The sequence below is a fragment of the Odontomachus brunneus genome, unplaced genomic scaffold (assembly GCF_010583005.1).
Source record: "Odontomachus brunneus isolate Ranch 3 - 2012 unplaced genomic scaffold, Obru_v1 Obru_scaffold_071, whole genome shotgun sequence".
In the NCBI taxonomy this organism is placed as follows: domain Eukaryota; kingdom Metazoa; phylum Arthropoda; class Insecta; order Hymenoptera; family Formicidae; genus Odontomachus; species Odontomachus brunneus.
This window is the reverse complement of record NW_022639521.1, coordinates 1534464-1550073: the sequence shown is the minus strand read 5'-3', so window position 1 is coordinate 1550073 and position 15610 is coordinate 1534464. Positions and strand designations below refer to the sequence as shown.

At 35.7% G+C, this 15610-nt stretch overlaps 1 protein-coding gene across 13 annotated transcripts in view; it reads right to left on the bottom strand.

Moving 5' to 3' along the window:
• Positions 1-15610, bottom strand: part of LOC116846861 (four and a half LIM domains protein 2) — a 642247-nt gene that overhangs the window by 13385 nt on the left and 613252 nt on the right. The window contains exon 1 of one of the 13 annotated variants that reach the window (XM_032821230.1): positions 4964-5708. The exons of the other annotated variants lie outside the window; for them this stretch is intronic. Coding sequence (XP_032677121.1) covers positions 4964-5168 — 205 coding nt within the window. The 5' untranslated portion in view covers positions 5169-5708. Of the gene's footprint in view, positions 1-4963; positions 5709-15610 lie in introns of those variants that run through there. 13 annotated transcript variants of the gene reach the window in all.

Sequence of the window (15610 nt, the reverse complement as noted above, 5' to 3'; positions counted from 1 at the left end):
AGAGTTGCGTTGATGAATATGTATATAAAATTATTGTATTAGTGTTAATTAAATATACACTAACACTGCAGTAACATTTGTTACAAAAATGGTTCTCCTGACAATGATCCCTTCTACACGCGATCATAATTGCAAGCACCAAACTTTCATTCCAGTATATTAATAGTTATTACTTGAAACTTGTCTAAAGTCAGATATTAATTCAGAGTTAGATGAGAGTTCTTCAGTTGTAATCGCGATCACATATATAAATGTCGTATGTATCACACATACACGCATAACCAGAGACTTGTAGAGATAGTTTGGACATTTCCATTAGAGATCCGGAGCCAGCATTGGTAAAACAGGAGATGGAGAGTAAAAGGCTTCCCTCGTCTGATTATCTAGTTGGTAGGAGAAGCGATCACATGGTCAATGCGTCCTCTCTTTCTCTCGCTCTGTTTAATTCTTTCTTTTGTTTCTTCTACATCGCCCCCTTGCGTAGCATCTTACTCAGCATATCTCTGTCCTTAACTCTTCATTTCAGCCGTCTCATAAGAACGCATAGTGCACTTTTGTAAGTCTATGACCGTGATTCAACTGAGGAACTTGGATCTGACCGTAAATAAATAAGAGATATAAATAAGAGATCCCTTATGTAAATAAAAATCTAAGTATCTTACATGAGACAAACTTGAGGTCTGATGCCCGTATTAAAGGTCATTACTTGAAGCTTCTTTCAAATACTTCTTCGAAATACTCAGATCTGAGTTCAAAGTCGTAACTGCGGATATAATGTCACATGCATCATATAATTAAACTAAAAAACTTGGATCTAATTCTGAGCGAAAATCTGAGTGTTTCACGTGAGACAAATTTCAAGTAACTATTAATACAGGCCTTAGACTCGTAGTAACAGTTGTTAATTGAAATTCGCCTCAGGTTTGAATTGGGAATCAGCTGAATCGTGATTGCAAATGTAATATCGCGTGTATTATGCGATCAAGAAAAAGAAAGAAACTCAAATCTAACTCTAAATCCTAAATCTAATTCAGATACGAGTATCCTACGTGGGACAAGTTTGAAGTTTCAAGTTAACGACTGTTAAATATGAGCGGGAGATAGGTAATTGGTAAGAAACAGTCGCGCTTTTTGACGAGCAAGCCCCCGTTTTACTTGGAACCGAGCGTCCCGATTATACAATGGGATCTCAATGAAATGTGCGCGCGCGGCACGGTATTTTTAACTGGCAGTGTACACGTGCTGACTGCCTCGACAGCGTTTACGATGTCATGAGTCACGTTTGCAATAAAATCAATCATAGATATGTGCGAGAGCGTGCGGACGCTCGTGCAAAGCAGCTCGTTTGTGTACAATGCGTACGTCTGTGTGTATGTGCGTGTTTGTTTGCGCGTATGTGTACGTGTGTGCGGTGTGTATCTGTCCAAGGTTTCCCTGTGCTTCTTCCTGCTGTTTGAGGACGCGCCGAGGTGGTGGTTCGGCCGCTGAAACGTCTCGCGGGATTAACTCGAACTTATTTATCAGGCTCATCTCCGTCTCTCGCGAAATCGCGGGTTTATTTTTGCCGCTGACGCGCCCGCCATCGATACTATTGTGAGTGGTTGTGTGATTTGAATAATCATATTTGCCGGTTACATATCTTCGCGGCCGCGCGATCGAGAAGCGCGCGTAACGCTCACGACGTGCAGCTGTGATTTTCCCGATACCTCCTCACCCTCTTCTCTCCCTCTCTCTTTCTCTCGCTCTCTGTATTTCTCTCTTTCTCTCTCTCTCTGTCTGCTGATCGCGGAGCAAATATTTGCCGAGCTTGAGACACCGCGCAAAGCAGCGCGCGTTAAACGCGGACGCGAGCGCGAACGCGACGGAGATGTGCGTGGCTACGCTCGTAATCTTCCGCGACGAGCATTATCACCGGCTACGATAACGAGGACGGCCGATAATTGCAGAACAAACGCATTAACGTCGAGCAAACTAAATCCCGCGGCCGGAGAAAGTCGAGCGAACGCGACGGTGCGCATCGATCCGCCACCAACGGCTCGTTCGGGAATTGAGGTTTCATCAGGTGGCAATTAGCGAGTTAGCTGAGTGCATGGCATACACAATCGAACCGTCGCGCACGCTCCTATTCCTCGATAAGGTCATGATCCAGTCTCTCTTTCTCTCTCTCTCTCTGTCAAACTTTAACTACAAGACAACTTTGTTTCAGTTTTTTATTAAAAACTTATCATCTTTTTATTCAATTCTGTCTTCTAGAAAGAGTTATTGATTTAGATATAGAAAGAAAAAGAATAAAAAGGAATATCGTGTCAATGCATGCACTGAGAACAATTTATTTGTGGGTTATAGAGTTTACTTCTGTGAAATAAAATTTATTTCTATGAATAAACTTTATATTCTTTTTATAAATATGAATTTTCAAGTATCTTTTTCTCAATATGCGTTATTGATCTTATTCAGAAAAATGATTAATATACCTCTCTCTCTCTCTCTCTCTCTCTCTCTCTCTCTCTCTTTCTAAACAAGAAATTCAATTCTTCCACTAGTTTTGTTTGACAAATACAACTTTCAGATAAGTTCTCTTTAGAAGCTTAGAATTTTGAGTGCCAAGTTTTAACTTCAGGTACTTTAAGTGTATCTGAATTTTAAGATAAATTCTTAACCCAACCTTAAATCTTTAAGTGCCAAGTTTTAACTTCAGGAACTTTATTAAGTGTTAAACCTGTACTTTAAAATAAGTTACAGAACCTTAAAGCTTTAAATGTCAAGCTTGAATTTCAATATAACTTCTTTGTAGAATCTTGGAACTTTAAGTGTCAATTTCAAGATCTTTAAGTCTTTTATAGAATCTTAGGATTTTAAGTGTCAAATCTTAACCTCAGGAATTTTTTAGTGTGAAGCTTAAACTTCAAGATAAGTTTTTATTCGATCCTAAGAACTTTAAGTCAAACTTTAACATTAGTAAGTATTAAACTTGAACTTTAAAATAAGTTCTTTATAGAACCTTAGAGCTTTAAGTGTTAAGTTTAGGCATGTTAAACTTTAATGATATTAAGTTCGAATAATACCAACTGCGATTGACTCTTATTTAATTATTTTTTTTTTAGTTAATTGTATGTCAAATATATTAATTATATAAATTGAATTTTAATACTAGTAAATATTATTAAGCACAATAAGAGCCAAATCGCTGATGATAAACGCTTATGATTTACGTATGAATTGAATTTTAAAGTTTCTTTTAAAGCTTTTCGAGAAAAGCTCCTCGTTTGATGATGATTTTACCGATAAACAATGAGAAAGATAAATCTCATCGGGATGTATAATTCGATACTTTAATGGTTTCTACGTCTCAGGTGCGATACTCAGGAAATATACGTCGCGGTGTAAAAACGTAACGAAAGGATTAAGTGTCGACCATCACTCGTCGCCCCCGCATTCCATTAATTTCGTAACGCGCGCGAATATACAAGACGGATGTGAATGCTGATTCCATTATATCCTTTTCGAAAATTGTATTTTTCTCTCACGACACAAGCCGAATGATGGCAGTATTTACGCACAAAATATTTGTTTCAAGGTTATGTATCAAGATGGAAAAACTTATCATTTTTTTACTCAATTCTGTCTTCTGGAAAGAGTTATTGATTTAGATATAGAAAAAAAAGAATAAAAAGGAGTATCGTGTCAAAATGCAGGCACTGAGAAAAATTTATTTGTGAGTTATAAAGTTTACTTCTGTGAAATAAAGTTTATTTCTGTGAATAAACTTTATATCCTTTTTACAAATATGAATTTTCAAGTATTTTTTTCTCAATATGCGTTATTAATCTTCTTCAGAAAAATAATTAATATATATATATTTCTCTCTCTCTCTAAACAAGAAATTCAATTCTTCCACTAATTTTGTTTGATAAATACAACACGATCCTTCTGTGTATTATGTAGTTCAGAGTTGCGAATAGTTAATTACTTTTCTAATTATCAAGTTTAATTGACGGTTAATAGGAGCCAAATTTAATTGGAAACCGTTTAATTGACAATTGATTTCAACAAATTCAATCAAAAACCGTTCAATTGATGATTGATGCGGACGAAAGGAATTAAATTTCGTTCAATTAATAATTAAACTTAGCAAATTAAAAATCGTTTAATTAACGATTTGACTTAGCAAATTTAATTAAAGGCTGCTTAAATGACGATTGGTATGAGCAAACTCAATGGATTCAATTCGGTGACGATGGTTATGAGTTGCTCCCCTCCCCCCTCGACGCGGATCCTACTTAGTGCTCCTTAATCTTCGGCATCTTCCAGGATGCCACAATCCTCCGAGTATGGATATTATCTACAGGACAATTGTAATCTTGTGTAATAGAACGCTCTTCGATTGAACTCATTGAATCCGTTCGTATCAGTCGCCAATTAAGTCAGCCTTTAATTAAATTTGCTAAGTTGAACCGTGAATTAAACGCTCTTTAATTAAATTCGCTAAGTTCGATCGTCAGTTGGGCGATCTTTGATTCCTTCAGCTCATATCAATCGTCAATTGAACGGCGTTTAATCGAATTCCCTCTGATTAAACTCTGAATTGAACTCTGATTTAGTCGCTACGAAATTGATTTTCGCATTAATTTAAAATATCAAGTCGTAAATGTCCTGAGTCTCGCTCGAGTCTCACTCGATTGAAATGCAGGCAATATCGCGCGTTTGAATCCAGGAGGACCCTGGATGAGGGTTGACAAATTTTGCACTCGCGGTTCTATCCAGAATAAGTATTTCGCAAACGATCGTCCGCCTTATCCAGGTCCTACTTCGGAATTTTCTAAGTTTCATCTAGAATTTTTCGAAGGAAGAAAGAAGCCAACGTCATCCAGCTTAAACTTGGCCTGCTTAAAGTGCAGGGCGCGTCGCGCGGCAATCAAGTCGAGAGCGCGCTTCCGCGCACTCCGATCGTCGCGATCGTCACCTGGATCCGCTTTCTTCGGATCGCCGAGCAAGCAGTCCTTGCCCAGGCAGCATCTGAATTTGGAATCGCCCTCCATGGGGAACATGCTGAAGATCGCCACGTCCTCGTCCTTCTCCTTCGCCCGCCTGATCCTGTCCTCGCCCAACGTTTTCGTCTGCAGGTGCAGCTTGCTCGACAGCCGGTCGCTCAGCGCGTCGGTGGCCATTTCTTCTCGCGATTTCGAATCCCTTTTCTCTATCCCTTCCTCCCTGTGTCTCTCGAAACGTTTGCACGTACGTGCGCGACACGCGTGCGTCCACCAGGTGCCGCGAAGTTCTCGCGCGGAACGCGGACTTTCTCGGATGGAACTGGGCGCTCGCCTTTTTCTTCTCTCCACTCGCTGTTCAGCTACCGACGCGCGCTCATGATCGACGATTTGGAACTGGAGGAAGCGCCTCGAGGTGCGCGCGGGCGGATCTCCAGCGCGTTCGACCGGTCGAATCGCGGATGCGGGGCGATTGTTCACGCGAACGCTCACCCGAGTCGAACTGCCATCCTTTCGACCGGCGCTTTCAGGATCCCTCTATCCGCGACGAGCGTAGCCGCGAGCGAGAAGCGAGTGAGTGAACGGACAGATGGACGGACGGACGGACGAGGTGAGTCGCGACAGCAGAAGAAAGAGGTGAACGGAGGCCCCGGCGCCGAATAATCGAACGAGGAGAATCGAGCGTGCGATTGGGCCGAGGTCTTGCGAGCCACTGAAGGCGGACCGCTCTTCGGTTGCTGGAGTCACCGTTGCGAGCAGGCGCAACGTGTGTTGCCGTATGATAACTCGCTATAGGCCGCCAGCCACGACTCAACGAGACAGGCATTCCACCATCCCCGGGTTACGCGCTCGCGGATTATATCTGGACGGCGCGGGGGCGCGTCCGGATTTCGGCGTCGAGAACGTGCCGTGAAAATGTTCCAGCTAGAACCCATCAATCTTCCTCATTCTTTTCCCACCACCGGTAATAATCTGATCCCGAGGACATCGCGATTGTTTTTTCTGTACTTTGTAGTCGTAAAATCATCATTGCGTGCACTGAGAGAAAAGACTGATAACTATAACTAAACTACATTTAGTTACAGAAATTCGTTGGATCCTTAGTAACTAATATTAAATATGATAATAATTGCCAAATATTTAATAGATTGGGAGTATGACGTAATTGCATTCACAGTAACATCAATTAAATAATTTAGTAATAGTTATTTAATGTTAAATATTTAATATAAAATATATTACAGTTATGAACAGATATTTGATAATTGTTACGAAATTATATCCTATGTAATAAAAAATTCAGTAGGTACGAGTTCTATTTTGTTACCAGTATAAGTATGTTTTGTTGCAGCACAACGAAAAATTCATTCACTTGCAGCTATTACATCGTTTCAATATCTATTATTACAGATGGTTGGTTGAACCTACCAAACATTTTGTAACTACTACAAAATTGCTTATTTTGCTCAACTATTCAATAAGTTTTATTTACTAAATATATTCTGGAATCAAATAAATTTTACTTCTGTCAAATAAATAATTTATTTTACAGAACTAAATTAATTAATAAGTGTTGCCATAGCTTTGGCCCGCTATATTTACGTCTACCATTTAGTAATAGTAACCAAATTTTGATAATATTTACTAAATTCTTTTCTCAGTGTGGTTGTGATGAGTCAATGTAATTTTCAAGAAGCTGAATTATAATTATTTATATATGTATATGTATATGTATATGTATATGTGTGTATATATATATTATATATATGTATATATATTATTTATATAGTCATATATTAATTATATTATCATTATAATATCATATATTAATTATATTAATTATATTATCATTATATTACATTATGTTATATATTATATTAAATATCAGTAATATGTCGTAATTAAGTCATATATTTTATATTTATATTTATATTATTTTAAGGATATGAATATATTGATTATTAAATTAGTTTCGCGAATTTTTCATATTTTATTTATATATCACTTTTCTTACTCTAAAGAGATATATGAGGCCAGATGGCACATTTTTCAAAATTTTGAAGTTACAGTTCCTCAGACAACTAATTGTTTCATTGAAATAAATCATCCGCTAAAAAATTAACAAACGGATATTTCCGATCAAAATACCGATAAATTTTTGTATGCGATCAGAAAAATGCGATCCGAAGAGAAATATCGGTATTTTTTGATCGGTTTATCTGATGAAATGTCATTATGATCAGAAGTATCCGATTAAATTTAATCGGATATCTTGATCGAATATTAAAATTGATCGGAGTTTGATCGGAATTATCCGTTTGTTAATTTTTTATCGGATAATTTCTCTCAATATGTCATTGATTGTACAATCGATAGAGTCAACCGTCTTCTATGTTTTTATTGTCGCCACGATTCTGTAAAGCGCGTGTTCTGTAATACTTAAAATATGAATATATTGTAGTGTGGCCATCTTGCTCTGGTATCGAATCAAGAGTTGGTTGATATCGAATCAATTCAGAGTAAGAAGGCCACATCTAAAATATGCATGTTGATTAATAATTCCGGAGTATTCGCGAGAGATCTCCATAGTCTCTTGCTGGTCCTTAAATAGTGACTAACTTTACGTCGTCCTTCCATATGCTCGACTTCAATCATTTTACGAATGAAAATTATTTTTGTAAAATGATGTATTGTACACTTGTAAGCAATTCTTCGTTCTAACTAATAACACGTCGCTTAAGTTTATTCACTTATGATAGAGAATATTAATAATACAAAATTTCGAGATACTCGAAAATATATTAGCTTGCTCCAAAATCAGATTTTCCTACTTTTTAACTGTGATATTATTTCGTTTTTTAAATAAAACTCAAGGTAAAATATCTGTTTTGTAAAAATAAAAAGAACCAGGACCGATTCATTTCATCCATCTCATCAACTAATACATGATAGGTACAAAATATATGTATTCGAGAAATTAATAGAATATTATATATATGTATATTGCTTATATTTTATATATATAAGAAGAATCACCTAACGTTAGACTCGGAAATATCTCTGTTGTTTTTATGAAAAGAAAATATACAAGAAATAAATTGTGAAACTGAAAAGATGGAGACTGACCACGATATTTATTTATTAATATTCACAGGTATTATCCCTCCCAGTAAAAAAAGTAAAAAATAATTTTTTTTTCTAAAATAATGATAATGATAAAATATTGAAAATATTTAACGGAAATATATATTTTTTATTACATGAATATATATTTTTCTTACGCTTGAAAGTATCAAGCTAAGTTTGACAAAAAATGAATATTTTGCCTTTTTACTCTACCTGAGTATCCGGAATAAAAAAACTTATTTAACAAAAAAAAATATATATATTTTATTACATAAATGTATTTTCCTCAACAAAATCTTTTTCTCTGCGTATCACGTATCAAGTTAAGGTTGACAAAGAATGAATACTTTGCCAGATATTTCATATTTTATTTTTGATATATGCCAATATGAAAATTAAATATTTAAAGTATCTTTCTGTCAATTTTGCCTTATTTCCGTGAATAGAATGACCGAAGAATAAATAAGAAGTAATAATCAAGATAATCAACTAGATATTCCGCGAATACTCTGATAATTTAAAAAATACTTGAGACATTGTGATACTTGGAATTAACATCACTAATGGCTTGCGAATAATCTTGCGAATGCGAGTGGATTAGCGTCTTATCGTTGATCTTTGTTTTCTTTCATTCATTTTTCGTATTTTTATACAGTGAGGTTTATCGCGATGAAAGAATCGTGAGTATCACTAACATACTTCACCGCTGACTAACGCCGTAACGTGCGCATTTTGTTCTCGATTGGGATGTTTCTATCGCAATCACGTTGCTCTCAAGGATTCTGCGTATTGCGAGCTTCGATCATCGATCGAATTGCGAATGGGAATTACTTCGTTTCATTTCTATCTTATTCGCGAGAATAAATCCCTCTACGAGATATGGAACACGCAAGTGAATTAATGAATACACGATGGATCGCTGATCGATTGATTAACCTGGACTTTTAACGATTTCGGAAAAACACCGATAGGTTTTGCTTTCAGATCGCGCAGTTATTGATTTCAATGTTATAAAGCTTGTAAAATTCGAAGTTTTTAACACGTACCACAGTTTATTTAAGGAGCCCACAGACCATCACGTATTTTTTTATATGTTTGCGTGAAATTATCGCGATAATTACACACATGTGACGCTGCTCTCTCGTGAGAGATCGGTGAGTCACGGTTTCAGCGAACGTGTTAAGTGATATATTATTGAGCACGGTTTACAAAAAGCTGTGCCGCAGTTAAAGTCTGTTGAAACGTAGCTTGCATGGTTGGCAATCCATTAATAAAATCGCCGAGTAAGAACATTTTTCATCGTGACATATGACGAAGTAAAATAGTCCATGATATTAGGATATCATTAGAATATTAGGATAGTCATTTAACATGCTCGAGTGATTCATTAATTTGAATTTTCTATGTAAGATGTGACATAATTCAACGTAAAATTGAACTTTTTTTATTTCTTACTGATTATTTATAATTATGTTCACTGCACGTGACTCAGTTCTATACTTCGAACTGTGCGGAATTTCATGTATCTTCTATTTATTTCAAGGCATTTCGCGTTTAATTGGAAATCGATTTTTTCACTATGAGGGTAAAATTCAAAGTTCAATTTGAGTGAGACAAAATGACTTCAGAAATACGAATATAAATAGCGGGAAATTTGATGTTCAGGTAGTTATCTATTGTGTTTTTTCAAAATCATTAAAAGTATTAACTTTCTGTAAAATTTTGGATTATTAAAAATAAATTTTAATCATTAAACTTCCGTCAATTTTAACGCACATTTGAATGACAAACATTTAAAATTTTATATAATTAGATATTTAAACAATTTAAAATGAAGAAAATATTTAATAAAAATTACGTTAAATTATATTTCTTTTTGCAATGTTTTCTGTGAAGCTAGACTATGTTGAAATTATAGTACAAAAATAGTGAACTTAACGATATCTATCAAATATGCAATATAAAAAACATTCAAATAATTATAATAATTTTGTTGTAAAGAGTCATAAACGTATATATATGATATTCTTAAATAAATATATAATAATTTCGGTCATAGTTTTGTATAGTCTAAAATTATAAAAATTTTGTTGTAATTTTCCCTACAATATTTTCCTTACAATATTTTCTTCTTATATACATGTTAACGATACACATATATTTTAAAATAAGAAGAAACTACTTTCTCTTCTACACATATCTTTTATTAATTATACTTGATTTAAAAAATCGTCAATCTTCTCTATATTAAAAGAGAAGATCTTCCGTCTCCCTGTTAACCCATTTTTAAAATCATATTTAATTAAGGAATTCCACGTTAAACGCGACGGGTTTTAATGTACGAGAATCGCGCAAAATTCTTTAATTAGTTTTATTTTTTCATAATCTAACAGATTTTGTGTTTAATTCGAAGTCGAATTTTGTCGCGATAAAAATATCGAGAGATTCGCGACACATTTTTGAATTTTCTACTAAATGTGATGAGAGAATGGTTGCAGAAGAAACACGGATGTAGAAGTCGCGTAAAATCGCACGCTCCAATGATTAACAGGTTTGAATTTTCCGTACAAGGCGTGGTGCATTTCAATGTGAAAAAAGCTGCATTCAAGATTTCTGATATCGATTATACATAAGCATATTCATTCGACGTGACGCTTCCATATACAGAATTGCGCAGAGAGAGAGAGAGAGAGAGAGAGAGAGAGAAAGAGAGAGAGAATCCCGAGTTTAATTTTATTCTTTTCTCGTTTAACGGATTTCGTGTCCGATTCGAAGTCGACTGTCGTATGACGAAAATAATCGCGGTTCGCGGTATCACTTTTGTGTTTAATACTGTATGCGAAAGAAGAGTGGTTGTAGAAATGCTAATACATATTAAGAAAAAAATATTAAAAAATTAATAAATATTTATTAAATAGATACTATTAACATATTTATTTAAATCAAAATTCTTCATTTAAATATTTTTTACTTGATTTAAGTAACTTTTTAAATTGGCGTAGAAAACGTTGAAAAATACGAATCTATTAATGTTTTTGTGATTCAATGAAATTGGAAACAGTTATAAACGAAGAAACAAAACATTTTTAAAAATAGTAACGTTTGAAAAGTTGGTCTGGGTAAATTTTAGCTATATTTAGGGTTCTAGGATTAAAATTATGTATTCAAAATTTTATTATAGTTCAGAGATAAAAGTTTAAAAAAGTCAGAATTAATATAAAATAAAGTCAGAATTAATATAAAATTAATAAAATATTAATATAAAATAAAATAAATAAACTAAAAATGAAATACTAAAGTAAAAATATATCCCACTCGACTATTTGCGCGCGCGCGCGCGCGTGTGTGTGTACTGTATTTTTTTTTCTTAAACCTTTAAAATATTTTTATATACAAATATTAACGTATTTCTAATTTTCAGTTACTTTTTGAGACTATATATAAGCAATACATCCAATTTTATTTTCTTTTCGTCTAATGGACTTGGGATCTAGTTCGATCTTTTCACAATGAAAATATGGAGATTGACGAATCATTTTTGATATCGAAGAAAGGATGGATGTGAACATGACGATATAGAAGCGACAGGAAGAGTTACACTCAAATAGTTAACTTAAATTTTTCACATAAAATAGGACGCTTCGTAACGTGGAATTTCCTCCTAAGATCTTTTTATTGACTATATTTCATTATATTTATTTAATGCGATGCGTCTTCATATTGCGCAGAATTCCCGGTTCAATTTCATCCTCTTTTTATCTAACAAACTTCGCGTCTGATCTTTTCACGACGAGCATATGGAGATACACGAAGCACTTCCGAGTTTGATGCCGAGTGAAGATACCGCAGGAAGAGTGACTCTGTGAAAATATAGAATAGGCGATATAGAAGCCGCGGGAAATCTCGACGCGCGCGCAGCCGGATCGCATGTTCGGTGCGGCGTCACGAATCCAATTCGAAATTTATCAGCGATTTCAGGGATTGATATGTAGCTCGAAATGTCAGCGCCGTATACGGACACGGGCTGGCACCGAGTCGTCATTCGCACCGACGATACCTCGATCGCGGCCCGCGTCAGCTAATCCTTTTTATCCGTCTGCGGCAAAATTGGGATTAGTCCCGCGACTCCCACGCCGTCTGACCTTCCTCAACGTGGCACGCGAGTTGCTCCTAACGAGCGGCTGCGTCGCGAAATAATGGCGCGAGGTGGATCTCTCGGTGATAAACGCGTTCGTCTGTTATTGAAGGCCGGCGGTTTTTCGTGTTATCAAGTTATACGACGTAATAATAGGTCTGTTCTTTCCCGACGAACTTCCTGAACCGGTCTACACTCGTGCTGTAAGTTAGAGTGGAACGAAGCATACTTGTCTCACTCTAACTTACTGCATCAGTGTAGGAAAGACCGGGGTTATGTGGCCCCAGAAGTATGTTGCTCATGTGCTTTCTTTTCGCATTTATCTTGAGAAGAATACGAAATCGCGAAACAGTCCTTTCAGGTTGCATTCTAAAACGTCCTTTCCGAGGAATATTTTACTTAAAGGAATTTTACTTAGGAAAATTTTATTTAAGTCTATAGTGTACGTAACATGAACTATAGATAGTAAAGTATAAGAGTAAAATTTTCCTCGAAAAAGATGTTTTTGAATGCAACCTTAGAATATAGATATTTTATTGTGTTGGGCCTCTACTTTTTGCCCAAGGTAATTTATAATCGGTTGTTCTATCTTATTTATTTTAGTTTTTAAAATACTACACATTCTTTATATGTTTTGGTAAACAATACGACCGCTGCATCCTATCACGTGCTTCTGCGAGTAACTGCATTGTTATGGACATTTAACGTATTTGTCGACTTTAATATCGAACTAACATCGTTTTTTTCTGTTTTAATATCGAACTATCTCTTTAATATCAAATTAACATCGTTTTTTTCCATCAAGTCTGTTGTTTTTCTTGATTAAATTTCTTGATTCTGTACAATGCTTGAGTTTTTGTGTATATGTATCACTGAAGAGGTTCATGGATGAATCGAAACGTTTGATAATTTATATATTTTTTGATAACTTATATATTTTTTATATAATAAATTACATTATTTCCTAACATAAGGAAGGTTTTACCAATTTTGGTTATTTAGCACTACAACTGCTGTGCTTGAACTCCTATTAGTCTTTTTTTCTATATTTAATTTAGATATTTTACCTTGAGTTTCATTAAAATTGGAATAATATTACAGTTAAAGAATAGGAAAAACTGATTTTGTAGTAGCAAAGTAAATTTACGAGCCTCTCGAAATTTTGTATTAATATTCTCCATCATGATTGAGTAACATTAACGTGTTACTAGCTAGGATGAAATTCCTTGTAAGTGTATGATAAATTGTGTCTAGTGATAAATGCAATTTTCATTCATAAAATGATTGAAATAGAGCATACGGACGGACGAGGTAAAGTTGGCTCATATTTAAAGGCTGTAAAGGACCGTGGAGACCTCTCGCGGAGAATCTGGACACAAGACATGTATTTTATATGTGGCTTTTTTATCACGCACTACTGAACCTAATACCAGGACAAGATGGCTACGTTGCTGCACGTTCTTATTACAAAACAAAAGACGGACTCGTGACGGATATTAATACATAGAAGAAGGTTGTCTCTATCATATTTGCACAGTCAATTACAACAATTAGTTACCTGAGAAGTTGTAACTTTGAAATTCTAAAATTGGGCATAAGGGCATCTAGTTTCTTACACCAGTTCAGGAAGTTCTTCGAAAAAGAACAGGCTTCATCAGGAAGGGGTCATTGGTGATCTTCGCGAGTGGGATATTTCAGTGTACACTAAACATGGGTAAAATTTAGCCATACTAATTTTTCAAACGTGACCGTTCTTGAGAACATGTGTTTTTCATTATAACTTTTTCCAGCTTCATTGAATCGCTAAAACATCAATAGATTCATATTCTTTGATGTTTTCTATACGGATTTGAAGAAAAAAGATTGAATTTTGATCAGGTTTCCAGAAGTTATTAGCAAATAAAAATGCTTGTTCATATCCACCATTGCTAAGTGCTAAAATAACACAATAGTGTCGAAATGTTACACTTTCGTGTTAATTTTCAGGATATTATTTATGTTATTGGTTTACATTGGTTTACATTTGCCTTGTTAAATTAACAAAAATTGGGAAATTAAATGTTAAATTGGACACAGAATTTTTTACAGCGAAACTTTAGCGTGACATCTGCTCAACCTCGTAGAATCGCGAAAGATTAAGTTCCAGTCTCCGGTAATCGTCGCGATTAACCTAACGACGTTACTTCACAGCTTGTGAGATAAGTGTCGTCCATCGACCACGCTTATCGATCCGTTCCATCCAACTGCCTGTCCATTAATCATCGCGCGTGACGAGAAAACGCTGAAGAGTGCCGGCCTCGGAATCGATTCGGGGAGGAAGCGGATTCGAGGAATCGATGGAGGCGAGAAAGAGGGAAAGAACGAAAGAGAGAGGCAGAAAGGGCGAGGGACAGAGAGAAAGGTAAAGGCGATTTAATTGAGACGCTCGCGCAGGGTGATTTAACGGCCATCGGCGTCGGCGAATTAGACGTAGGAGTGACGTGCTCTCTCAGTCTCAAAACGACTTGCAATAATTGGCCCGTGTCTGGAGGCGGGTCCTTGACTCAGTTACCTTAATAAGAAACGCCGAATGCGAGATCTATCGCCTCTCTCCTTCTCCTTCACTAGCTCGCTCGCTTGTATTCGTACCTGACACCATGAATCACTGTCGCGGGACGATACGCTGTTGATCGATCGGGAACAGGTGTTAATTCGCGCTCGTAGGTGGAGATCGTTAGAAGATTCGTTCGACCTTTCGCGGTATTGCTTACCCTGTCGACGTGAACGAGACAATATTTCTACACAGAGAAAAAGAGAACATTTGGTTGGATCAACCAGAACCAGAATAGAATCAGAAAGTAGCCTCCTTGAAATTAGCAGAATTTAATTGAAGTTAACCAGAAGCTTGTTAAGGGTCTGCAGGAGCCAAGAATAAATCCTGATTTGACTTCGGAGGCTACATGTGGTGAGAGCCACGAAACACAGTTCTGTGTGCGTAATTTTATGTCCATACACACGCGAATGCTGGATGTTTTCCAGCAAGGACACGCTACATTGCTGCACTGTGTATAGTACTTGTTGGAACGCAGTTCATTTTCTTAGTCAAAACTAAAGAGTACATCACAGCTCCTTATTCTTATTTTCATGAGTATTTAATTTTCATGAGTACTTAGCGTATCTATAATTGACATGTGAGTTAGAAGAATTTTTTAGTTGGTATAAATTATCCACGTCTATATTATTCTATAGAAAAATTTTGGTTTAATAGATCAATAGTGGTTTGGTAGATATTCCAAATATTATTACAATTATTACAATGTTAGCACATAAATACTGAAAGAAAGAATAGAATTTAACGATGTCATTTTTATATGTATAAATA